Source organism: Lynx rufus, unplaced genomic scaffold (genome assembly GCF_022079265.1).
Source record: "Lynx rufus isolate CCGP_SWC_20201006 ecotype Redwood Valley unplaced genomic scaffold, mLynRuf1.p SCAF_27, whole genome shotgun sequence".
In the NCBI taxonomy this organism is placed as follows: domain Eukaryota; kingdom Metazoa; phylum Chordata; class Mammalia; order Carnivora; family Felidae; genus Lynx; species Lynx rufus.
Window position 1 is genome coordinate 7,911,576 of NW_025814842.1, and position 21,865 is coordinate 7,933,440.

A 21,865-nucleotide genomic window follows, 5' to 3' on the forward strand; every position below is an offset into this window, starting at 1 on the left:
ACCCGGAGAGGGGAAGTGACCCCCAGCAGGTCCGGCGGGATGCGGAGGCGGGTCTTTGCCACAGCTCTGCCGGGAGCGGCTGGGCGGAAGGCCGGGCGAGCACGGCGTGGGGGCGCTCGGAGCGGGGACGAGCGGAGCAGCGGGCGGCAAGGAGGGAGAAGGCCGAGGAGTCTGCGGCGCCAGGGGCGCAGGGGGTTGAGGTTTCGGCAGAGGGTCACCAAGGGCCTCTCGGATTGCCCACTCAAGCCTACGCACTCTCTTTGGTAGTCCTGCCCATCATCTCTGCCGCCCCGGGAAGAATCTCCAGGGACTGCCTTTGTGATGGTGGCATCTTCAGAAGGACGACGAAAGGGAAATAACATTTCTCAAAAGACCACTGGTACCACCTCTTTAAAATGATCCACGTAGGGGACCCCACAAAATACACAGCCACCCTGAAGCCGGAAGTGGTTTTGCCCCTATAAAATATGGCGGAAAGCTTTCTGGTCTCCTAGGGAACATCACGTAATGGGTGGAAGCTTTGGGAATTCTAGTGGGATAATTCTGCGCACGCGCAAAAGCACGCGCTGCCGGAAGTGATGACACGCCTTCCACAGCGGGTGCTTTAGCACGCGTGCGCAGGAGGCTCTTCCGTCAGCTGTGTTGTGGAAATGGTGGAGAAGAAAACTTCGGGTATGTGAGCCCCGGGCGGTTGGCCCCTTACCGCCTCCCAAATCCGAACCTGGCCTAGGATGTTTTCAACCAGTTATTAGTCTCAAATCCCTTCCCCGGCGCTCGGGCCCTGGGGTCGGGGTCGCTCCTCAGACCATCCATTCATGTTTAATTGATGCCTGCCTACTCCACGTCGGGCGCCTGGGTTGGAGAGAGGAAAAAGATCCCTATCATCCCCAAACTGGCTTTCTGGGAGGGGAACAGACACGCAGGCCTGCCACTGCACTTCAGAGTGATAGGTGCGATGGCAGAGGGGAGCACAGCTCCTGGGCGCGGGGAGGAGTGGCACCTAACCTAGCTTCTGGGATGGAGGGCACCGGGAAGGGGGCGGGGGAAAACGCTTGGATGGAGGCTTGAAAGTCGGGTTAAGGTTTCACTCGGTGCAGTTGCGCCGAGGCTCATTCCCGGCAGCGTGAACCGCGCGTGCAAAGGCAGGAAAGCAAGAGAAAGCAAGTCGCTTGGGGAGCCAAGTTCACAGTTCGGGGCTTGCGGAGGAATAGCAAGAATAGTCTGGAGGGTTGGGGAAAGGTACACCTGAAAGGCATCCCATATAGTGCCAGAGAGTTTGAATTCTCTGGAGAGGGCAGTGGGGAATCATTACAGGCTCTCTTAAGGCAGGGGAGTGACCGAAAGAGATTTATCTTTTAGAGAGGCAGTTCTGGCTTCAGTGCGGAGCGGCGCTGTACGGCGGAACTTTCTGGAATGATGGGAATGGTCTTACTCAGCACCGTGTAGGATGGCAGCCTTTAGCCACATGTGGCGGTTGAGCATGTGAAATGTGGCTAGTGCCACGGAGGAACTGAATTTTAAATTTTAAACTTACTTAATCTACAGCATTTAAACAACCACAGGTGAGTAGTGGCTACCCCCTTGTACAGCGCAGGTCTAGAGACTAGAGTAGTCCCCACAAGAGATGTGGGTGGAGCAGTCCACCAGATTGACTTTTTAATGAATCCAGTCGTGTCAGCATTTCTTAAACTCTTTGCTGGATCTCCATTATTCTCAGTATAAATCCCCAAATCCAAAGTTCTTTAGACACTTACAGGTAAGACTGTTAACAGCGGGCCTGACTTTATAACCACGCAGCACCCCCTCCCTACATGCTTTATATTACCAGCCATACTGAACTTTTTATAATTTATTGAAGGCACCGCAGTCTGCCATCCAAGCCTTCTCCCATGCTGGTATGAAAGCCTGAAACACCCTTTTCTCTCCCCCAACCAAGGTAACTTCTACTCATTAGTCAGATCTCAACCTAGACTTCTTATTTTCCTCTGGAAAATCTTTTGACTACCCCAGGGCCAGTTGGGTGTTTCTGGCATGTGCCCCCGTAGCACCATGTACTTCCTTGTGCTAACATATCCTGTGCTCTGCTCATTTGTTTGATCATTTGTATTCCCCACTAGACTGTAAGCTCATGTATTCCCAGAACCAAGGGCACCGCCTGGTACTTGGGAGGGAGGCAGTATACAGTGATCCAGAGCTGGGAAGCTCTGCGTTCTTCCCAAGCCACATACCAGCTACATGAGCTTTGGACATGTTTCTTAACCTCTGAACTTTAGTAAACTGGGGATGATAATGATATCTCTCGCGTTGGGTTGATAGAGAGTTAAAGCTCTTACACAAAGAGCTTAGCATAGCGTCTGGCTCATAGTGCGTGCCCAGTGTTAGCCCCTGGTGCCGATGGTATTTATTTTGGTTACAGGCACTCGATAAATATCTGTTCAATGGATAAAGAGATAATTTTGTGTAGAGTTGTGAGACCCTGATAAAGAGAGAAGTTTAAAATAACTCCTAGGTTTCTTGTTTAGGATGCCTGTGCAGATGGTTCTGTTAACTTAGAGAGTTCAGGAAGAGAAGCAGACTTGGAGGGGAAGATTTAAAATTTTGGGCTGCAGTGCCGAAGGGGTCATTTCTGATTACTGCTCGAAGCCTGTCATGTGGCCTGCCCTCTCGCCTCTAAGGAGAGGGCTGTCCCCATCTCTTTCTGAGTCTGATCTCTTTTCCTGGGATTTCAAACCCAAACATAGGGCTGTCTCTCCCAAAAGCAAATGACTCCAAAAAGTGGTTCTCTCAATCCTGAACCTTCTCCTGAGCTCCACAACTGGCTGTTCAACTGGTTGCAGGAAGTCAGCCGCTGACCTCACCATTTAATTTTTAAGTTTATTTATTTTGAGAGAGAGACAGAGAGAGAGAGAGAGAGAGAGAGGAGTGGGGGCAGAGAGAGAGGGAGAGAGAGCATTCCAAGCAGGCTCTGCACTGTCATTACAGAGCCCAATGCGGGGCTTGAACCCACAAACTGTGAGATCATGACCTGAGCTGAGATCAAGAGTTGGATGCTTAACTGACTGAACCACCCAGGCGCCCCACTGACCTCACCATTTTAAACCTCTCTCTTCTTACCTACCGGCTGTTCACTGGGATCAGATAATTCTACACAAAATGTCTCCTTCTTCATTAAACACATTTGCTGAGTGCTTTTCACCATCAGAAAAACCTGAAGTCACATCAGGGATGCAAATGAAGGGATTCTTTCCACCAGAGGGAAATAGTCAGTAAAGTCTCAGGGTGTAGTAAAAGGAAGATTTTAGAAATACACACTGGATTTGGCCCTAGGGCATCGCCAGGGTCCTGAGTGTGAGTAGTTCCCACTGAATGGGAGTCATTTTGCTGGGGGTTGAAGAGTGGATGGGAGGTGAGGAAATGAAGCTTCCCATGGGCGATTCTCTCAAAGATGAGTCTTTGTGAATTTGGGTCAACACGTGAGGGTTTGGCAGGTTTTTCCAGTGAAGGGAAGGTCCCTGTTGGGGAAGAGGGTTTGAAGATGCAGGAGGGACAGAAGGACCCGAGCTGGAGAAGGAGGGTTGGGTTTAGCAATGGGACTCAGTGGAGGGGTAGGGGGTGCATCCTCTTGGAATGGAGGGAAGGCGGGTGCCAGGCAGTTATATTTGAGAGCGGGCTGGAGGATGAGCATCTCTACGTGTGTCCTTTGAAGTAGGAAATGAGATTGCTAAGCATGACAGCTGAGTGCATGAAGGTCCCAGTAGAGGCTGCAAGCCCTGCGTGTACAGTGGTCCCCATCTGCACGGTTGTATGATTTCTGCCAGCAGTGAGAGGTCTCCAGGAGGCATCTCTTTGGCTGGGTCTGGGGATTGGGAGGAAAGGCCAGGGCCAAAGGCATGAGTGACTGAAATGACAGCCTTGTTAGCCAGGAGGGAGGCAAGCCAGAGGGGCTAATATATTGGGAGAAGGTACAGGTGCCAAGGGCTTGGTGACTCAGATGACATCAGAGAGCTGTGGTTCCGTCCGCACGCTTCCCGGAACCAAGGCCAGCCCGGCTTCTCTCTTCCCGTGCCCTCATGACTCCCTGGCTCTGCCCCACCCAGTTCGCTCCCAGGACCCTGGACAGCGGCGGGTGCTCGACCGGGCTGCCAGACAGCGCCGCATCAACAGGCAGCTCGAGGCCTTGGAGAATGACAACTTCCAGGACGACCCCCATGCAGGACTCCCCCAGCTCGGCAAAAGGCTGCCTCAGTTTGATGATGATGCAGACACTGGTGAGGCAGGGGTAGAAGGAGGCGGGTGGAGGGAGGGAGGACCGGGCTGGGGAGGCAAGGCCAAAGGAAGGGGAAGGGGTCTGCCTGGAGACAGATTGTAGAGGGACATCGGGTTGGGGCAGGGGGTGGGGGAGCAGATGACACAGGAGCCCCTCTGGCTTTGTCAGGGACTGGCTTCTGTGACTTCTGTGACTGTGAGCCAGCTGCTCTCCCCCTCTGCGTCACCTTCCTCTAGCACATGTAGAGTAAAGAACATGGAGAGCTGAGCTTCGGGAGCACTTCGAGCTCTGACTTAGAGCCTTGGACTTAGGGGAGCGTGGAGATGAATGTAGGAGCAGGTTAGAGAAGTGAGGGGAGGGATACATGGTAGTGAGAGGCCGACTCAGAACCCAGGTGAGCGTGTGCGCAGGGAGTGGACACATGAGTGTCGGGAACGATGGCACAGAGAAAGATGGTGTCTTTCTTGGCACGTGCCAAGTAACTATAGTTGACCTTTGAGCAACGGGGGTTTGAGCTGCAGGGGTCCACTTGTATGTGGGATTTGTTCAGTCGGTGCAGTAAATATATTTGCTCTCATGATTTTCTTTCTTTTTTCTTAAGTTGTTTTTTTTTTTTTTTAGTGTTTGTTTATTTTTGAGAGAGGTGGAGACAGCATGAGCGGAGGAGGGGCAGAGAAAGGGAGAGAGAGAATCCCAAGCAGGTTCCATGCTGCCAGCACAGAGCCTGATGCCGGGCTGGAACCCCATGAAACTGAGATCATGACCTGAGCCGAAAGCAAAAGTTGGACGTTCAACTGACTAAGCGCCCCCCCCTTATGATTTACTTAATATTTTGTTTTCCCTAGTGTTGTTTTAAGAATACAGTATATAATACATATAACATACAAAACATACGTTAACCGACTGTTTATATTGTCAGAAAGGCTTCTGGTCACCAGTAGACTATTTGATGTTGTTTTTTGGGGAGTCCAGAGTTATACACAGGTCTTGGACTACGTGGAGGAGGCCAGCACCCCAACCCCTGTGTTGTTCAAGAGTCAACTGTAGGGGCGCCTGGGTGGCGCAGTCGGTTAAGCGTCCGACTTCAGCCAGGTCACGATCTCGCGGTCCGTGAGTTCGAGCCCCGCGTCAGGCTCTGGGCTGATGGCTCGGAGCCTGGAGCCTGTTTCCGATTCTGTGTCTCCCTCTCTCTCTGCCCCTCCCCCGTTCATGCTCTGTCTCTCTCTGTCCCAAAAAATAAAAATAAAAAAAACGTTGGAAAAAAAAAAAAAAGAGTCAACTGTAATTAATTGTTCTTCCTCTGTAGGAAAGAAAAAGAAGAAAACTCGAGGCGATCATTTTAAACTTCGCTTCCGAAAGAACTTTCAGGCCTTGCTAGAGGAGCAGGTGAGAGGGCGTGGCCCCGGGGACTGGGAGGGCCCCACGGGGAAGGAAGGAGCCTGCAGAGGTCCTTGTCCCAGGTCGGTGTTTGCCACGTGGGTGGGCGGAGGAGGTGTGGAGCCTTCCCCTTGTCTCTACAGAACCTGAGCGTGGCCGAGGGCCCCAACTATCTGACAGCCTGTGCGGGTCCCCCCTCCCGGCCTCAGCGGCCCTTCTGTGCCGTCTGCGGCTTCCCCTCCCCGTACACCTGCGTCAGCTGTGGCGCCCGGTACTGCACGGTGCGCTGTCTGGGCACCCACCAGGAGACCAGGTGAGCTCAGAACCTCCCCCTGCGCCCACATCCTCTCCTTCCTATCCCCCAGCCTCCCGGGACCTCTCCTCCTCCTGGGCCTCCACTGCCTGCAGGTGCCTGAAGTGGACTGTGTGAGCCTGGGCGTCCCCAGAGGGGAAGGCCCTCTGCACCCCACCTCAGCCTCGGAGAAGGCTTGGCCAAGGAGAGAGCTGCTCTTCTGGACCGAGAGAGGAGCCGTTCACTCGCCCAGCAAAACTGTGTCCTACCTGCCAGGGAAGACAGGCCTAGTCCCGGGGGCTGTTTGGGGGGAAGTGGGCTGGGCCCTCAGCGTGCCGTTGTAATAAAAGGTGTCATCCGAGGAGGAACCTGCCTCTTTGGTCACGTGGTGGTTTGGGCATGAGGGTCACTGGTCTCTGTGCTGTTCACTGCTCCGTGGGTTTTCCTTCTATGCGTCAGTCACCCCTCCCACTGTCTGTCTCCCTGGGTTCCCTGACCGAGGAAGATTTTGTCCCATTCTGCTGCCACGCCCACATCTCAGCCTTCTTTGGCTGTCGCTTTATGTCATTTTTTGATGATGGATTCGGTGCATTTGCTTTTGCTTTTTGTTTCTGTAGTTCTCCCGAGTATCATTTGAGCACAGTTAGGACTGGGTGACAGGGAAGTGGAGTGAGGGCTGGGGGTGGGGCACAGGAGGAGACTGAGGGAGGAGCCAGTCCCCTGTCTTCATCCTCTTGATACTTAACTGGGTAGAGAGATCAGCCCTCACCCTTGGTGCTGCCTCCAGAAGAGGCTGCTGTTACCAGGGGCCGCAGTGTGCAAAATTATTAGTATCCGAGAAAACCCAGACATTTCTGGAGGCATGGGGGAATTCACGATATAGAGGCCTCTGTTCTTGGTGGCCCTGGGTGCTGTAATTCTTGTGTGCTGTTAAAGCTTCTTACACTCAGGCCTCCTCTAAGTGGATTGTGTGCTATGAGCTTATAAGCTCCTTGGAGTTGTTGTCTTAAGGCTCTGTATCCTGTTGGAACTTAGCAAAGCACATGCTTAGGAAGCATTTGTTGAACAAGTAACCTCAATGAGATATTAATGAGATCCAGTAAATTCGGTGTTAGGCATCTGTATAGGCTCTCCTCCCCCCTTTTGGGACTTTCCTACAGCTGGCTCAGGTGTCCCAGGGCCTGCCTGAGAAACTGCCTGCCCTTTCTCTGGAGACTTGAGGTGGGGTCACTGGTGTCGGTGGCCGCCCCAAGTTGAATGGTGGTGAGGATGCGGTTTGAGGACAATCCCAAGTGGTTTTAAAAGATGGCTGTACATTTTTTTGACAACCCTTTGATCGAAAGGTAGGGTCTTTGTCCCCTTTCCCTGGGATCTAGGCAGAATTCTGACTGCTTCAACGAGTACAGGGTGGCAGAGGTGAGACCATGTGACATTCAAGGATAGGTGATAAAAGGCAGGGAAGCTTCTGCCTTGTCAACTAGGACACTTGAGTTTTAGATCCCTCAGCCACCATGTAAGAAATCCAGCCATCCTCCAGGCGCCTGGGTGGCTCAGTAGGTTAGGAGTCCAACTCTTTAAAAAAAAAAAATTTTTTTTTTTAATGTTTACTTATTTTTGAAGGAGAAAGAGACAGAGCATGAGCAGGGGAGGGGCAGAGAGAGAGAGAGACATAGAATCTGAAGCAGGCTCCAGGCTCTGAGCTGTCAGCACAGAGCCCGATGCAGGGCTCGAACTCATAAGCTGTGAGATCATGACCTGAGCCGAAGTCAGATGCTCAACTGACTGAGCCACCCAGGTGCCCCAGGAGTCCAACTCTTGATCTCAGCTCGGTCTTGATCTCAGAGTTATGAGTTTGAGCCCCGTGTGGGGCTCCACGCTGGGTGTGAAGTCTACTAAAGAGAAAGGAGGAAAGGAAAGAAGAGGAAGGGAAAGGAGAAAGGGAGAGGCAGAGAAAGAAAGAAAAATCAAGAAATCCAACTATCCTAAAGCCGCCTTGCTATGAGGAAGCCTAGGCCACACAGAGAGGCCACACGCAGGTGGCTGAGTCAAGCCTTCAAGCCATTCTAGCCTAGGCTTCCATTGTGATAGTGAAGACACATCCAGGTAGTCGAATCACCCTCAGCTGTTTGGGTCTTCATGACTGTGTCCTCACTGTCATGGAGCAGACACAAGCCATCCCTGCCACACTCCAAATTCTGACCTAAGAATCCATGTGTATAACCAAATGGTTTGTGCCACTGAGTCTTGGGATGGTCAGAAAGCAATAGTAACTGGGACACCAGGAACCCAGTTTGCTGGCATCTAACTTCTGGCCTCAATTTGTGTCTCCCTCCCATGAAAGGAAACTTTTCTAGGCCCTAACCTTTTTATTTCCCTCTCTATCAAGAAGTACATGCAAGGGGGAACATTGCTGGCTCAGTCAGTAGAGCATGTGACTCTTGATCTCAAGGTCGTGAGTTCAAGCTCCACACTGGGCGTGGAGCCTACTTAAAAAAACAAAACAAGTACATGCAGGAAAGAAAATAGAAGGGCACCTGGGTGGCTCAGTCAGTTAAGCAGCCGACTCTTGATTTTGGCTCAGGTCATGATCTTGTGGTTCGTGAGTTCGAGCCCCGTATTGGGGCTGACAGCGCAGAGCCTGCTTGGGATTCTCTCCCTCTCCTTGTGCCCCTCTCCAGCTCGCATGTGCGCTCTCTCTCTCTCTCTCTCTAAATAAACTTAAAAAAAAAAAGAGGAAGGAAGGAAATAGAAGAAAAGACTATTTCTTGGTGGAGAAATACATCAGTGCTTCACTGTGATCACCTCCATTGGAACTCCTGTCAGATTTGCACTGAGTTAGTAGTCTCTTTGGTTTCGTTCCTAAATTCACTGGCTTTGTTTCATATTTTGCTGATATAAAAAGAATCACTTAGATTCTGCCTGGTGTAAGATGTGTCTACTCAGGGACATACCCAACTGACCTTCATAGGACAGAGCCGGACCCAATGGCTTCCCACTGCTCTGAGCTAAGTGGCTCCAGGAGTCATCTGTTGACATCCTCTAGGAAGGGATCACTGGACCCCTCCACTTAAAAGCACACATCCCTTAGGGAAAGCCTTGAACAATTTTTGCCCGCTCCCTGTGTGCTAGGGAGATGGGTTTTCACCCGGGTCTTTGGGAAATCTGCACTGTGCCAAAAGCTTGTAGGGGCTGGACCCAGTGTCATGTGATGGAGCAGCACAGCCTCCTCCTGGGTACACAGGGGAAGGAGAGGCTAACCCTCTGGACTGGAAGGCTAGAGCCTGGGGGCTTACTCCCAAAGCCCTCAATGACAGGTGAATTCAGTTGATGGGAATGAGTTTGGAAAGCCAAAGATTCCAGGAAGCAGGCCAGTTGTATCTTTGGTCTTGGACAGATCGTGGTCGTACTGCTTACTAACTGTGTAGCTTGGACAGGTCGCTTCACCTCTCTGAACCTCTTCCAGCCACTAGCCAGATAGAGGGAAGAGTAAATGGGATGGTGCACCAGCCCAGTGCAGGGGCTAGGCGCGGGGCGGGGAGGGGGGGGGTGTCCCTCTCCTTCCATTGGACGCCAGGCCCCTCTCTTGTGGCCTCGTTTTCCTGTCTCCCAAGCCAGCCCAGGGCCCAGTGCCATGTCTTAGCTGGACGCCATCAAGTCAGACACGCACCAGCAATATGCAGGCCTCTGTGAAGAGACGTTCAAAGACTTTGCTGGAAGTTATTGAACCTTTCCCTAGAAAAATCTGCCTGCACCAGACGTGGTTGATTTGACGCACAGTTTCAAAGGGCTCGTTGGTTTGTGGTGTCCACTCGTAGGCACAGCCGAAGCAAGTGTTCAAGACCAGCTGTCTCCTTGTACTGCTGTGGGAAAAGCTGAGAGTAAAGAGAGTGAGTTGTCGTCTCGGGCCGGCCAGGGGGCATCTCTGCCATTTCCAGTTTCCTCGAGGTGGGTCTTACCACATCTGCTGCTCGATGACTCTTGGCCATAATCATGGGTGCCCCACTCTTGAAATCACTTGCAGCCCCTCCTCTCTTTTTCGGATGAGACAGTCCGAAGGGGATAGAGAGAGGGACAGGTGGCAGCCTGAGGTCCAAGAACTGCGACGACCCTGGGGGCACCCCAGCCAACCCTTGCTTGGCCAGCCACTTCATGACACGAGCATGACACCCCCAAACCCTGAACAGTTCACAGTACAAATTTATTTCTGCATAGATCATACAGAATACAAACAGTCGGGGTCGCCTCTGCTCCCTTAACCAACCAGAGCCCAGCCCCAGAAGGTCCTTCCTCAGGAGTCCGAGGTGAGTTCTCAGGAGGCAGGTTCTCGGTCAGACGAAGGAGGCGCGGTCAGAGCCGGGCGTGGCTCGGGGGCACGGGGCGGAGTCGGGGCGTGGCCTGCAGCCCGGGGTTGGCGGGACCTCCGGCCGCTGGGGGCAGAGGCAGGGGCACGGGGTCCACGGGCCTTCTACACGTAAGCGTTCTTCCCGTATTTGCCAAAGCTGCTGTCGCCTTCTTCGTCCGAGACCGCGGGGTGCAGGGGGGCGGCGAGGCCGGGGGACCGCACCGCGGAGGCCTCGTAGGGGAGCCTGGGTCGGAGGGGCCTGGGTCAGCGGTGGGGCGACCCCGCTCCCGCCCCTCCCCCTCGCCGCCACGCGCGCCGGTCCCTACCTGGGGGCCGGGGCCGCGTCGGGAGTGCGGCAGCAGGTGGAGCCGAGGCAGACGCCGCCCAGGATGGCGAGCAGGGAAGCGCTCCAGCCCAGGTAGAGGGCGGGGCCCAGCTCGTACCTGGGGACAGGGACGGTGAGGGCCGAGTCCCACCCACTGCCCTCCAGGCCGGGGCTCCCACACTTACTTGGTCCCGGGATACAAGGGGTCGAAGAATTCCCGGGTGATGTTGAAGGCGTACCAGGAGATGGCCACCATCCCGCAGAAACCTGGGGAGGGAGAGGAGGGCGGCGCTCGCGCCCCAGGCCCAGCGGAGGGAGGGAGCTGGGGGAGGGCCACACGGGGGGCGGCCCCGAGATCTGGACGCCCAAGAGCAAGTTGCACTCCCTCTCTTTCTTTTGCGCTCCCTAGCTCATGACTTTCCCCTCGGGTCCCAACCGCAGCCCCCCTTTCTTGCCTAGTCTCCCACGCTCTGCCCTTCCTGCCCAGCATCTTGATCACATCGTTGCCTCGTTTGGAATCTGCCCCATCCAAATCCTACCCACCCTGGAAAGTCCGGCTGTCCGGGCAATCCTCCCGCAGAGTCTGCCCCGACACCCCTTTCCTTCGGCCTCCCCGACCCCCCCGGAGCCTGTGACCTGCCTCTGTCACCCAGCGCAGTGAAGGCCTGAGGCCAGTGAGACCCCTGGGCTACAGGACCAGCCTTGCCGCCCTCTGGGGGCGCCTCCAGTAAGGAGCCCGTTCCCACATCTGGAGAACAGGGCAAGACCCACCCTACCTCGCAGGCTGGCTGTGAGGCGGTAACGTGCGCGTGCTTTACAGACTGACAAAGGTGCTGTTGCTGTGCGCAGTGTGCTTGCACCCCGCGCACCCCAGACTCCGGTATCCCCGGCCAGGCTGTAACCTCTGGGGGACAGTCGCTCACTCACCTTTGCTCATGCCTGGCTCCTAGTGGGGGCTCAAGAAACATTGCTGATGGATTGATTGGGGGAGCATGAGTGAGGCTGGGGTGAACGGGGAGGCAGGGAAGAGCTGAGCAGAGAGGGCGGGTGTCCATTCAATGGGGAGGGTGAGACGCCCGCCGGAGTGGGGAGTTGGAGGCGACAGGGGACCCCGGGTCTGCTGGCGCCACTCTCAACACTCCCCCCCCCCCACGACAACGCAGGGCACACCCACCACCACCTTCCCCCAGTTACCAGCCAGTATGTGCAGGGCCCCTGCGACGGCGGCCAGCCTGGCCTTCCTGGAGAGCTCCATGCTCCCGATGTTTATGCAGCGCAGCCCCGCCATGCCTAGGAAGAGGCCCAGGAAGCCCAGGAAGATGGCGGTGATCATGAGCGCCCGGCAGGCCTGGAGGTACCCTGGGGAGGCGGGGCGCAGCCATGGGTCCCTAAGCTGGCCCCTTCCCCCTCCGGGGCTGAGCCAGCCCCTTACAGCCAGCCCCTGCTCGGGTCTCAGTCCATAAAGGCCCTCAAGTCCCCTCCTTCCCCTTCGGGGCCCTACTCCGCTGGAGCCCTGACGCCCCTCCTTCCTAGGGGCTCAACTCAGGCCCCGCCCCCCCGCCCCTGGTTCGGCGCACCTGCTTACTGGCTGTCTCCTTGGCACTACTGACACTTTGGCCAGCTACTGCTTTGGTCTGGGGGCCGTTCTGGGCCCTGTGGGATGTTCAGCAGCATCCTTGGCCTCTACCCACTAGATGTCAGCAGGAGTCCGCTCCAAGAGGGACCATCAAAATGTCTAGACGTTGTCAATGACCCCTGGGGGACAAAGTCGCCCCCAATCGCAGCCGAGAACCACTGCTCCGTCGCGAATGACAGAAATTGCACTTGAGTACTCAGCCCCTGCCCCACATCTGCTTCTCTCTAGGTCCCACGTGGCACAGCCCCTAGACATCATGAAGTGAGCTTTCTCCTGCAGTGACCTGTAGGGGGCAGCAGTTGCCCGTGGGTTACTGGGTGGGGGCTGGTTCTGATCTGGAAAGTGGGGTATCTAGGCTAAGGACAATCCAAGCACATCTAGCTCATATACATTGGATGCCTCGGTTTCCCCTTTCTCAAAGCTGAAGGAAACAGCCAGTTTCCTTCCCGGCCCCTCTTCCCCCTTCTCTTTGATACTTGCCAACCACCCCAAGGACCTTGTTCCCCTTTCCTGGGTGGGGCCGTGCCACTGGTGCTGAAGACGCTGGGTCCCTGCCAGGAGGATGTGAAGTGGCCCGGAGTTGGCGGGTAGAGAGGAGGGACAAAGTTCTCTGGGAGCACTTTCTCACTCCCAGCCACTCCCTCTGGGGTTCCCCCCTCCCCCGTATCCTCTCTATCCAGGGCTGACCAGCCCTGGGTCCCTAGGCCGCTGTGGTAGACAAAGGAGAGATTATTGATGGGCCACGAGGGAGCGTGGGCTGGGCGGCTGTGGGGGATTAAATAATAGTCAGGACCCCCCTCGGGACCAGAGTATCCGCCAGCCTGGGTTCCGGCACCCCTACCACCTGTGGGGCTGTGGGCCGGTTAACGCTTGTGCTTGTAGTTTTCCAGCTTGGGTGAAACGGGGTTGCCCGCGCCCCACGCAGCCAGGCCAGCGGAGACGGCACTGTGATGGCCTGCGTGAAGAACCATCACAACGTGGGGTGCCCTGACGACCCCCGATGCCGGGCAGCTGCCCTCTGCCCTTCCCCCTGGAGCAGGCTCTTGCCCCTCCATCAGCAGTTCCAAGTGGGGCCCTTCTCGGGCCGACAGGCTCACGGCAAACGCCCCTCTTCAAACCGCGGTGTGGCTGAGGGATGGGTGAGGCGGGAAGGGCCAGTGCTGCTAAGCCGGCTGCCTGCAATGTCCCTTCTGGCCACCCGGCATTCGGGGCTTCTGGTCCAGATGGTACCCAGCTTCTATCGGGAGCTTGGGGAGGGCACGTGCCCTGCACATGGCAAATCCTGGAGAGGGGGATGAAGGCACGAAATCCCTGCTGGCTCAGGAGATTCTGGGAATCGCAGGGGCACGAGAGACCCACGCAGACCCCTTAACTGCGCAGAGCATCTCTGGCATTCCCGCAGCCCTGTTCCAAACCCAGTGTTGGCTTTAGTTCCATCCACTTCCTGGCACCTACAGTGGCGAACCGGAAGAGCACGACGGCTCCAAGGGGGGTGCGGGAGTGGCACCAAAAAGAGGACCTGGTCCTCCCCTCCTGGTCTCCGGCACGGGCCTACCGAAAAGACTCCCCCGAGGGATGCTGGGGACTACTCGGTGAACAGGAAGCAGGAAGACGCTATACCACCAAGGAGAACCTTGCTGGAACAAAAGACCTGTACGTTCCGGCCCTCCGAGAACTTCAAAAAATCCACCGCCTGAGAACGCCGAACACACATGCACACACACCCCTAGCTGCTTCCACCAGACACAGCGCCGCGGGAAGTCTTGCTTGAAGAGGGCCCTTGAGAATTCGCCGTGGCAGTGGCACCGATGCCTTTTAAGGGTCTCAACGCCAAGAACCCAAGATGGGCCTCCTCTGCACCCCCACGACCCCCAGCACTCTCACCACAAAGCTGAGATGCTGAAGTCGGTCTTGTGCGCACACGGGCCAACGAGAATCACGCTAACGTCCCGGGCTGTAGCTCAACACTCACAACCATGCCACGCGCCTGTGCACGTTCCCCCGGTTTTACAGTTGGGGTGAACGAAGCTCGTTTCATCACCTGCCGGGGGCACCGAGCTGGTCAGCTGAGCCCGGTAGTCTGGCCCTGGTGCCTGCACTTGGAACCACTAGGGGTGTCACATTAGGGCAGGGGGACACGTGGGACGAGGTCTCCAGTGCGGCTCCAGATGGGGGCCGCCGGGCACTCCCAGCTCCCCGAGCTCGATCCAGGCCTCCCTTATCGGCTCGGTGCCCAAGACCCGACCGTGGGCAGCAGTCACCCTCCCCGGGGGTCTCTCCCCGCCTCCCGCCGCCCCCTGGAGCGGGCCACCCCGCTCTCTCCACCCCATACCGGAGAGGGCCAGCAAGGACGGGAACTCCCGGCAGCTGTAGACTCCCAGGGAGTCGGTGGCACAGCTAAACCAGAGGTTCTCGAAGATGGTGTTGGTGGTGATGACGCTCCCGTGCACGGTGGACACTCGCCAGTAGCTGTGTGGCAGGGTCACCCCCAGCATCAGCAGCCCCAGGGCCGCCATGAAGAAGCCGAAGATCTCCACGGCCACCGACATGGTGAGATGCAGGGCCCTGAGGGGCGCCTGGGGCCCCAGAGGAGGGGAGGGGCTGAGCCCCAAGGGAACTTGAGGGGCTTTGGCTAAGGAGGGGTGTTAAGGCAGGCTGGAGAGAAAGGTGGAGAGAGCAGGGGGGGCCAGCAGCAACCTGGGGTGCAGATCTGCCCCCACCCCCCCGGCTTCCGCCCCCTGCCCTCCCTCTGGGTTCCTGCTTCCCCGAAGGTCCGGGCAGAGGAATGAGCCCAGAGCGCCGGGCAGCTGTTGACGCGGAGATGGAGGGAAGCAACGGAACGGGCCAAAAGTCCACCCCCTCCCCCAGCCTCTGGGCTCCCCGCCCCACAAGGGGGGCGGAGAGGACTAATGGGAGTGACCAACGAACGGATGGGGCTGAGGGGGGCCCCCATGGGAGGCACTGGGAGCAGAGGGGAAGCGGGGAAGTCGCTCTGACTCAGCTCTCATCGGGGGGCCGGAGAATGGAGCCAGGACAAGGAAAGAGAAGGTGACTGAGAGAGAGACCGGGGCCACACACAGACCTTTCGCGGGGCAGGATCCGGGGAGCGGAGCCCCCCTCCTGGATGTTGGTGAGAACAATTTAAGAAACTCCAAAGACTTAGGGTTCGGGCTACTGAGTCACCGAAGAAGATTAAGGTTGAGTAAGGCATCAGGGCGTCTGGGCGGAACCCGCGGCTCTGGAGTCCAGTCAACCTGGATTCAAACCAGACCCACCATCTACCAGAGCCACAAGGGCCTGGAGTCTGAGCCCCTCGGGCTTGTTCCTGCTTCTGTGAACTAGAACTGGCTCCCTCACCGCTGTGACCCCAGATCAAGAGCTCCCTGCACGTGGGAACTGCTCCATCCTCGGGGACCACTCTGGCTCCGGGTGCCGCGGGCACAGGGTGAGGCCACCAGTGGGTTGCTTCCCTCCAAACTTCAACTTCTTGAACTCGAATTTCCCCCCTCATCGGGTTGATCTTTGACTCTCGGCAACAAGCTTGATCTCGCTGCCAAGGGCCACCAAGGGGGATAAATCACAGGCCCAGAACGTGATCCTGTGGCTAATCTAAGCAGCTCAGTTATCAGAACTGTCACCAGCTCTATTAATTATGATGGGTTAGAAACCGCCGGGCCCCAACCCCAAGCCGAGGCTGAGCACCTGTCCTGGTGCAGACAGTATCATTTCCTGCCTCAAGGCCACAGCCAGGGCAGCGCTGGTTCTCCTCTGGCAAGCGCAGCAGGGGCTTGGTCTCCAGGGGTAGGGGGGAACCGATGCTACCCCCCAGGCAGTCACAGGGGACATCAGGGAGCCGAAGGGTATCCCATCACCCCCCTCCCCGTGTCAGGCTCCTCTGCGCTCCCCTCAGGTGCCTCCGCCCCAACCCCCCCCCCCCCAAGCCAGGCTGGCTTGGCTGTGGAACGAGAGGTATGCGGTGAAGCAAGACAGGCCCACGCTGAGCCTGGCACCGGGCGGGTGTGGGGCAAAGCAGGCTGGGTGGGGACTGGGTCCTGACCTTCCATCTTGGAGCCTATGACTGGGATGTCCTGGGTTTGCAACCTTTCTCAAGAACCTGAGGAGTCCTCGCCGAAGGCCCAGCCCTGCCCCTGGGCGGCGGCCCCTCCCCAGGAGAGGACGGGAAGGAGGGGGGCGCAGGAAGACAAAGGGAGAGAAGGGTGGAGGTTTGGGAGGAAACCGAGTGGGGGCCCCCCCTGGTGTGGAAAACTCCACGTGCTAAGAGGCAGCTGTGTGGGTCAGAGGAGACAGGAGACATAAATCCAGGCCTGTCCCCTCAGCTCTTCCCTTCCCGCCTCCCATCACTGCTTTCTCCCAGGATTCCAGCACCGTGCAAAGGCCACGTCCCGTGTCCCTGTGTCCCCATGCTGCCTACCACTGCTTTGGGGGAGGGGAAGGAAGGAAGGGTGTGGGCTCTGGGCAGCTTGGCGGACAAAGGCGAACCCCACACCAGCCTGGGGGCGGGTAGGAGTAGGGAGGCGAGCAGGAAAGGACCACGGGTGACCCCCACCTTTGGGCCCAGTGGAGCCCGCCCCTTCTTCCACACAGACACAGCGGTTCCGAGCCAAAGCCCAGTTTTATTTACACTCGTCCCGGAGCACGTGGTTTGGGGCTATTGGACAGGTCTCTGGGGAGAGGAGGCCGAAGGCGGAGGGCAGTGATGGGGTACAGGGGAAGGGACGGAAAGGATGGACGGCCGCCCCCCCACCCCCCCTTCGAACGTCCTCCACAGGCTCTCAGGCATCCCTGGGCAGAGGCGGAGGCGCGGTCTCCTTTAGGATTTGGACTTGGATACAGCAAGTCCGATGAGTCCAGCCAGGCCCGCCACGCCCAGGGCCATCCCTCCAACAATGGCCATGCCCACTAGTCCGTCTGGGGAAGGGAAAAGGGAGACTGTCAGGAGCCCAGCCCCCACAGGGACCCTGCCCGGTGCGCCTCTTCCCCTGGAGTCATGAGGCAAGGGACTCCAAGGCGTACAGAAAGAAGGGACTGAGGGACTGAGGAGGATGTGCCTGGAGCGGGGGAAGGGGTCCTTTAAAGGGAGACCAGAGAGGGGGCGCCTGGGTGGCTCAGTCGGTTGCGCGTCCGACTTCAGCTCAGGTCTCAGGTCGTGGTCTCGAGGTTTGTGGGTTCGAGCCCCGCATCGGGCTCTGTGCTGACAGCTTAGAGCCTGGAGCCTGCTTTGGATTCTGGGTCTCCCTCTCTGTGCCCCTCACCTGTTCACACTCTGTCTCTCCCTCTCACAAAAATAAATAAACATTAAAAAAAAGTATCTTCTGAAGGGCAAATTTTAAAAAATTAAATAAATACAAAATAAAGGGAGACCAGAGAGCCCAGGCGTGGGGGAAGGAAGACGACTTGGCGAAGAGCAGAGAGGTGCCCTGGGAGGACAGGACGACGGGGCCAGGGAGACAGGCAAGCAGGGGGAGCGGGGAGCAGGGGGGTGGGGGGCCGAGGGGAAGGTTCACCTTTCTTCATGGCCTTGTCAATAAGCTGCTCCAGTTCCTTGGCCTGGTTGTTCTGGGGCTCTGTCTGCAGCAGCCCCCGCACATACTTTAGTGCCTTCTCATATTCCTGCGCTCAGGGAAAACACAGACACACCCCCCCCCAGTATTCCAGCCTCTTCCAGCCCCTCAGAGGGACCTGCACTTGCCCCGGAGGCTCCTCCCTCTACCCCCACCTCCTCCCTCCCTCCGGCCCCACCCAACGGAGTAGAGTCCACAAACAACCCCAACTGTGTGGGGGTGATAAGCCTGGGGAGATAACCACCCAAGGCTCGGGGCTGCACCCCAATCCCGAGGTCACCCACACCCTTGGCACCTGGATCTTCTGTCCCTCACCTTCCCTCGGCGTCCGGACCCGTCGCCTTGCACCTCTGTACCCGACACCCCCCTGCCCACTTGCCCTGTCCGGCCTCCCTGACGGCCAGGGCTCTACCCTGGAGGGGAAATGACGGGTGGGGTGGCCCACCCGGAGAGGGAGGGGGGGAAGAAGGGGGCTGCCGCCTTACCTTGAGCCGGTAGTTCCCCACAGCCAGGTAGAAAACATAATCCCGCTGCTCCTCTTTGCTCCCGTTGGGCAGCAGCTCTGGGGAGGGTGGCGGCAAGAGGGTGAAACCCGCTCCTCTCCTCTCCTAGTGCCTGTGTCCCAGAGACCCCCTCCACTCTCCGAATCCCTGTACGACCCCGGGACAAAGTCACCGTGCTGAGCTTCCGTTTCAGCTCTGGCCCTTCTTGGCCTCCCAGTCAGGGCTCCGGGGCAGCACAAACCCAGGCTGCCAAATACCCCGGTGACGAACGCCCCGGTTTCAACACTGTATGGTCAGCTCTGGTTCATCTAAGTGAACTGGAAGGAAACTGAGGCACTGGAGAAGCCAAAGGTACCCGCTGTGTGTTCTCACTGTAGCTGTTTGCTGCCCAGATTGGGGTTAAAATAAATTTGCACTCCCCCCCCTTTAAAAAATCAGCTCAAAACTCCCCTTCAATTAGCATTCTCTGAATGACCCCCGCCTGACTCTATCTTAATTCAGTGACTTCGCAGAGGCTTCTGTACAATTTGGGGCTAAGTAGCTTTGCAGGTGTTCATAAATCTTCCCCAGTGCCCGTACTTTCTCCTCAGCTAGAAGTGGCAACGCTCAGAGACATCTTCTACAGGTATGCCCTGCAGTAAAGGAAGCCTGAGAAATCTGAATTAGCAACTTAGGCAGATGCCGGGTGAGGTTATTTGCATTTAAAAAGATTCTTATTTTTATCGATTCACAATAGCCGTCCTTCGCTAGTGTACTGTTTGCTTCCACGTGAATACTTGGCCAAGAGAAAGCGGGTACAGGGTACAGAGAAATCTGGAGGTCAAGTATGGCCTCTGACAAAACAGTGACCTATCGAAAACCAACGGGAGACAGGATTCCAATCAAAAAAGCACCATCTGCTCGCAGGTTTGCACTAATCCCATGCCACCCTCACGAAAGGTTTTCAACTGCTGCTGAGTAAGCAACATGGTGGGGCCAAAGAGCAAGGGCCTGGGACACACAAGACAGGAGCTTCTAGTCCTAATTCAGCCATTAATTCATCAGCTGTGTCACCTCAGACAAGTCACCCTCCTTCTGTCAGACTGCCAGATCACTGAGTCCTGGGGGGAGTGACGCGCCATGGTTCTGTCTGGCTAAACAGTGATGACGCCACAAGCAAACTGGGCGAAGCCAGGCCAGGGTGCAGCCCTCTGTTGCAGTGCGTTTACTGGCAAATAACTGTGAGGTGACAGCTACAGGGTCCCATGTCGACACAGGATCCCAGCACTTGAGATGGAGGGAGGGAAGGAGGCCACGGTGGTTGGGAAGGGCAGGACGGACCCAAAGGCCACTGGGAAGGGGAGGGTCGGGTAGCCTAGCACCTCACCCTCCAGTAGTGCGATGCCTTTGCGGATGTCATCATTGTACTTGCTTCGCACCAGGCACCAGGCGTACTCAAACTGTGTGCTCTTGGACACGGAGCCTCCTGCCTTCTCAGACTGAAATTTCTTTTCAAACTTCTGCCACAAGAGAGGAGAGGAGTCATTTAGAAAGGAAGGGACGGGGGCGCCTGGGTGGCGCAGTCGGTTGAGCGTCCGACTTCAGCCAGGTCACGATCTCGCGCTCCGTGAGTTCGAGCCCCGCGTTGGGCTCTGGGCTGATGGCTCGGAGCCTGGAGCCTGTTTCCGATTTGTGTCTCTCTCTCTCTCTGCCCCTCCCCCATTCATGCTCTGTCTCTCTCTGTCCCAAAAATAAATGAAAAGGGGCGCCTGGGTGGCGCAGTCGGCTAAGCGTCCGACTTCAGCCAGGTCACGATCTCGCGGTCCGTGGGTTCGAGCCCCGCATCAGGCTCTGGGCTGATGGCTCGGAGCCTGGAGCCTGTTTCCGATTCTGTGTCTCCCTCTCTCTCTGCCCCTCCCCCGTTCATGCTCTGTCTCTCTCTGTCCCAAAAATAAATAAACGTTGAAAAAAAAAATTAAAAAAAAAAAATAAATGAAAAAACGTTGAAAAAAAAAAATTTTAGAAAGGAAGGGACGAACCATTCTCTACCAGGACCTGGGTGTCCATTTCCCAGCTACACTCCATCTTCCCCAGTCTCTGTCACGTTTCCCTCGCGGGCCTTGGCACCTGGCATCCCGGCTTCCGCCATCTCCATCCCTGGGATCCAGGTACTCTGCTTCTTGGCAGCAGGGTGTCTCCCCCGACACTACCCCTGTCCACTTCCCTCCCCCTAGTGGTACCGAGCGGAGATGCCACCTGGTGGCGGCTCCAGGCACCGCCGGCGAAGCAGCTGACCCCGAGCGGCTGGCTGAACAGTAAACACGCTGTCCGAACAGCTCAACAACAGCCCACGCCGTCCCTCGTCGGTGGCTGCTTCCCCCAGCCAGCCCCACCCGGCTGGGTCTGGGCCTTTTCTGATCCGCTAAGTGGGAATAAGGGTAGTGCCCACTTCCTAGAGCTACAAGGATTGAGATATCGCCGGCAATGCACTTAGCACCGTGCCGGTTTCGGTGAGTAACATATGAAACTTCATGCTAGTCGCTATATTCCCCTGTCACCGAAGGAACACTCAAATACAGGTGTCCGCACCCTGACCTCCTAACTCCTGCACGCACTCAGAACTGGTCAGTCTTTCCACCCCAGACTCCAGGCCCCGAGTCTGGGGCGTGGTGGTGCAGGAAACTACAAGTCCCATTGGCCTCCGGGACAAAGAAGAGCCTCTGGGCAGAAGCCGGACGCTGCAGAGGGTGCCGGGAGCCGTAGTTCGGCCTCCCTAGGAGAGCCTGGTGCTGGGTAGAGGGTCTGGCCCCACTCGGACTCTCCTCAGGACCCGCCCGTCCGAATGTTCCCCCTCCCTCCCTCGGGGCCAGGCCTCACCAGCAGGTCGTCCACAGACACCAGCTCGTTCAGTACGGCCTCCATGGCCGCCGCCCCTGCAATCCTTACACCTAGGTCGCTACTGTGCCACCGTCTCCATGGCCCACTGGTAGGGCCGGAGGGCCGCTTCCGTCGTCCGGCGGAAGCGAGCCCCCTCCCCACGCAGAGCCAATCACCTCAAGTTGCTGATGCCGAGCCCGCCCCGCCGCCGGGGAACGCCCCGCCCCTTCCTTCCGGCGCCCTCGGCGCACGGGTTGGGGCACTAATGCGCAAGCTCCGCCCGACCCCCTTCCCTCTCCACCTGCGGACGGCTCCCGCTGCAACTCCGAGTCCCCCCGCTCGTCCTCCCGAGTTCCCTGTATGTGCCTTCCTTCACCGAGGCTGCCTTAATAAAGTTTGGAACTGTGTCTTCTAGCTGGCCCTTGGGCTCAGAAACAGCAGAAAGAAGAAGTTGGAGGACCCGGCTTGATCTAAACCTTCCTCTCCTCCGGCCCCACCCCCTCTAGGCCTAGGAACCCGGAGGCTATGTGACATTTCGGTGCCTGTAACAAAATCATAACTGGTCCCAAGGTTTTTAGGGCCTCTGCTGACCCTTACAAGAGGACTGACAACTGGACCTGTTAACATACACCCAGAAACCGCAGTGCATACGCATAGGGGATAATACGGAAATCTTTAAATGGGA

At 57.0% G+C, this 21,865-nt stretch overlaps 3 protein-coding genes across 7 annotated transcripts; 1 reads left to right on the plus strand and 2 right to left on the minus strand.

The window, feature by feature from the left end:
* The first annotated feature begins 241 nt into the window (after nucleotides 1-241).
* ZNHIT1 (zinc finger HIT-type containing 1) lies at nucleotides 242-6,304 on the plus strand. 3 transcript variants are annotated; one of them, XM_047089278.1, is made up of 5 exons: nucleotides 242-379; nucleotides 4,098-4,268; nucleotides 5,574-5,653; nucleotides 5,788-5,957; nucleotides 6,053-6,304. In XM_047089278.1, the coding sequence occupies exons 1-5, from the start codon at nucleotides 322-324 to the stop codon at nucleotides 6,072-6,074; spliced, it is 501 nt and encodes a 166-aa protein (XP_046945234.1). In that variant the 5' UTR covers nucleotides 242-321; the 3' UTR covers nucleotides 6,075-6,304. The 3 variants fall into 3 exon arrangements, with proteins under 3 accessions (XP_046945234.1, XP_046945235.1, XP_046945233.1); XM_047089279.1 differs by lacking the exon at nucleotides 242-379 and adding an exon at nucleotides 578-672; XM_047089277.1 differs by lacking the exon at nucleotides 242-379 and adding an exon at nucleotides 688-950.
* A 3,811-nt stretch (nucleotides 6,305-10,115) lies between these two features.
* On the minus strand, nucleotides 10,116-16,760 carry CLDN15 (claudin 15). Of its 2 annotated transcripts, XM_047089182.1 has the most exons (6): nucleotides 15,322-16,760; nucleotides 14,572-14,840; nucleotides 11,798-11,962; nucleotides 10,789-10,870; nucleotides 10,605-10,721; nucleotides 10,116-10,522 (listed from the first exon to the last, which is right to left on the minus strand). In XM_047089182.1, exons 2-6 carry the CDS (start codon nucleotides 14,786-14,788, stop codon nucleotides 10,402-10,404), a joined length of 702 nt encoding a protein of 233 aa, XP_046945138.1. In that variant the 5' UTR covers nucleotides 14,789-14,840; nucleotides 15,322-16,760; the 3' UTR covers nucleotides 10,116-10,401. The 2 variants fall into 2 exon arrangements, with proteins under 2 accessions (XP_046945138.1, XP_046945137.1); XM_047089181.1 differs by having other exon boundaries at nucleotides 14,572-16,760.
* Nucleotides 16,761-16,853: 93 nt separating this feature from the next.
* On the minus strand, nucleotides 16,854-21,347 carry FIS1 (fission, mitochondrial 1). 2 transcript variants are annotated; one of them, XM_047089183.1, is made up of 5 exons: nucleotides 21,181-21,347; nucleotides 19,691-19,823; nucleotides 18,307-18,383; nucleotides 17,765-17,870; nucleotides 16,854-17,168 (listed from the first exon to the last, which is right to left on the minus strand). In XM_047089183.1, the coding sequence occupies exons 1-5, from the start codon at nucleotides 21,223-21,225 to the stop codon at nucleotides 17,071-17,073; spliced, it is 459 nt and encodes a 152-aa protein (XP_046945139.1). In that variant the 5' UTR covers nucleotides 21,226-21,347; the 3' UTR covers nucleotides 16,854-17,070. The 2 variants fall into 2 exon arrangements, with proteins under 2 accessions (XP_046945139.1, XP_046945140.1); XM_047089184.1 differs by lacking the exon at nucleotides 21,181-21,347 and adding an exon at nucleotides 20,343-20,483.
* Between the last annotated feature and the right edge of the window lie 518 nt (nucleotides 21,348-21,865).

Coding starts and splice junctions, on each gene's coding strand:
- ZNHIT1 (XM_047089277.1), top strand. CDS start 827: ATGCCTGCCTACTCCACGTCGGGCGCCTGGGTTGGAGAGAGGAAAAAG. Junction 5,654..5,787: donor AGGCCTTGCTAGAGGAGCAG/GTGAGAGGGCGT, acceptor TTGTCTCTACAG/AACCTGAGCGTGGCCGAGGG. Junction 5,958..6,052: donor GGCACCCACCAGGAGACCAG/GTGAGCTCAGAA, acceptor CACTGCCTGCAG/GTGCCTGAAGTGGACTGTGT.
- CLDN15 (XM_047089182.1), bottom strand. CDS start 14,788: ATGTCGGTGGCCGTGGAGATCTTCGGCTTCTTCATGGCGGCCCTGGGG. Junction 10,871..11,797: donor GGCCCTGCACATACTGGCTG/GTAACTGGGGGA, acceptor CTCCCTCCCCAG/GTTTCTGCGGGATGGTGGCC. Junction 10,722..10,788: donor CCCTTGTATCCCGGGACCAA/GTAAGTGTGGGA, acceptor CCCTGTCCCCAG/GTACGAGCTGGGCCCCGCCC.
- FIS1 (XM_047089183.1), bottom strand. CDS start 21,225: ATGGAGGCCGTACTGAACGAGCTGGTGTCTGTGGACGACCTGCTG. Junction 18,384..19,690: donor AGGCATCGCACTACTGGAGG/GTGAGGTGCTAG, acceptor CACCCTCCCCAG/AGCTGCTGCCCAACGGGAGC. Junction 17,169..17,764: donor TGACAAGGCCATGAAGAAAG/GTGAACCTTCCC, acceptor TCCCTTCCCCAG/ACGGACTAGTGGGCATGGCC.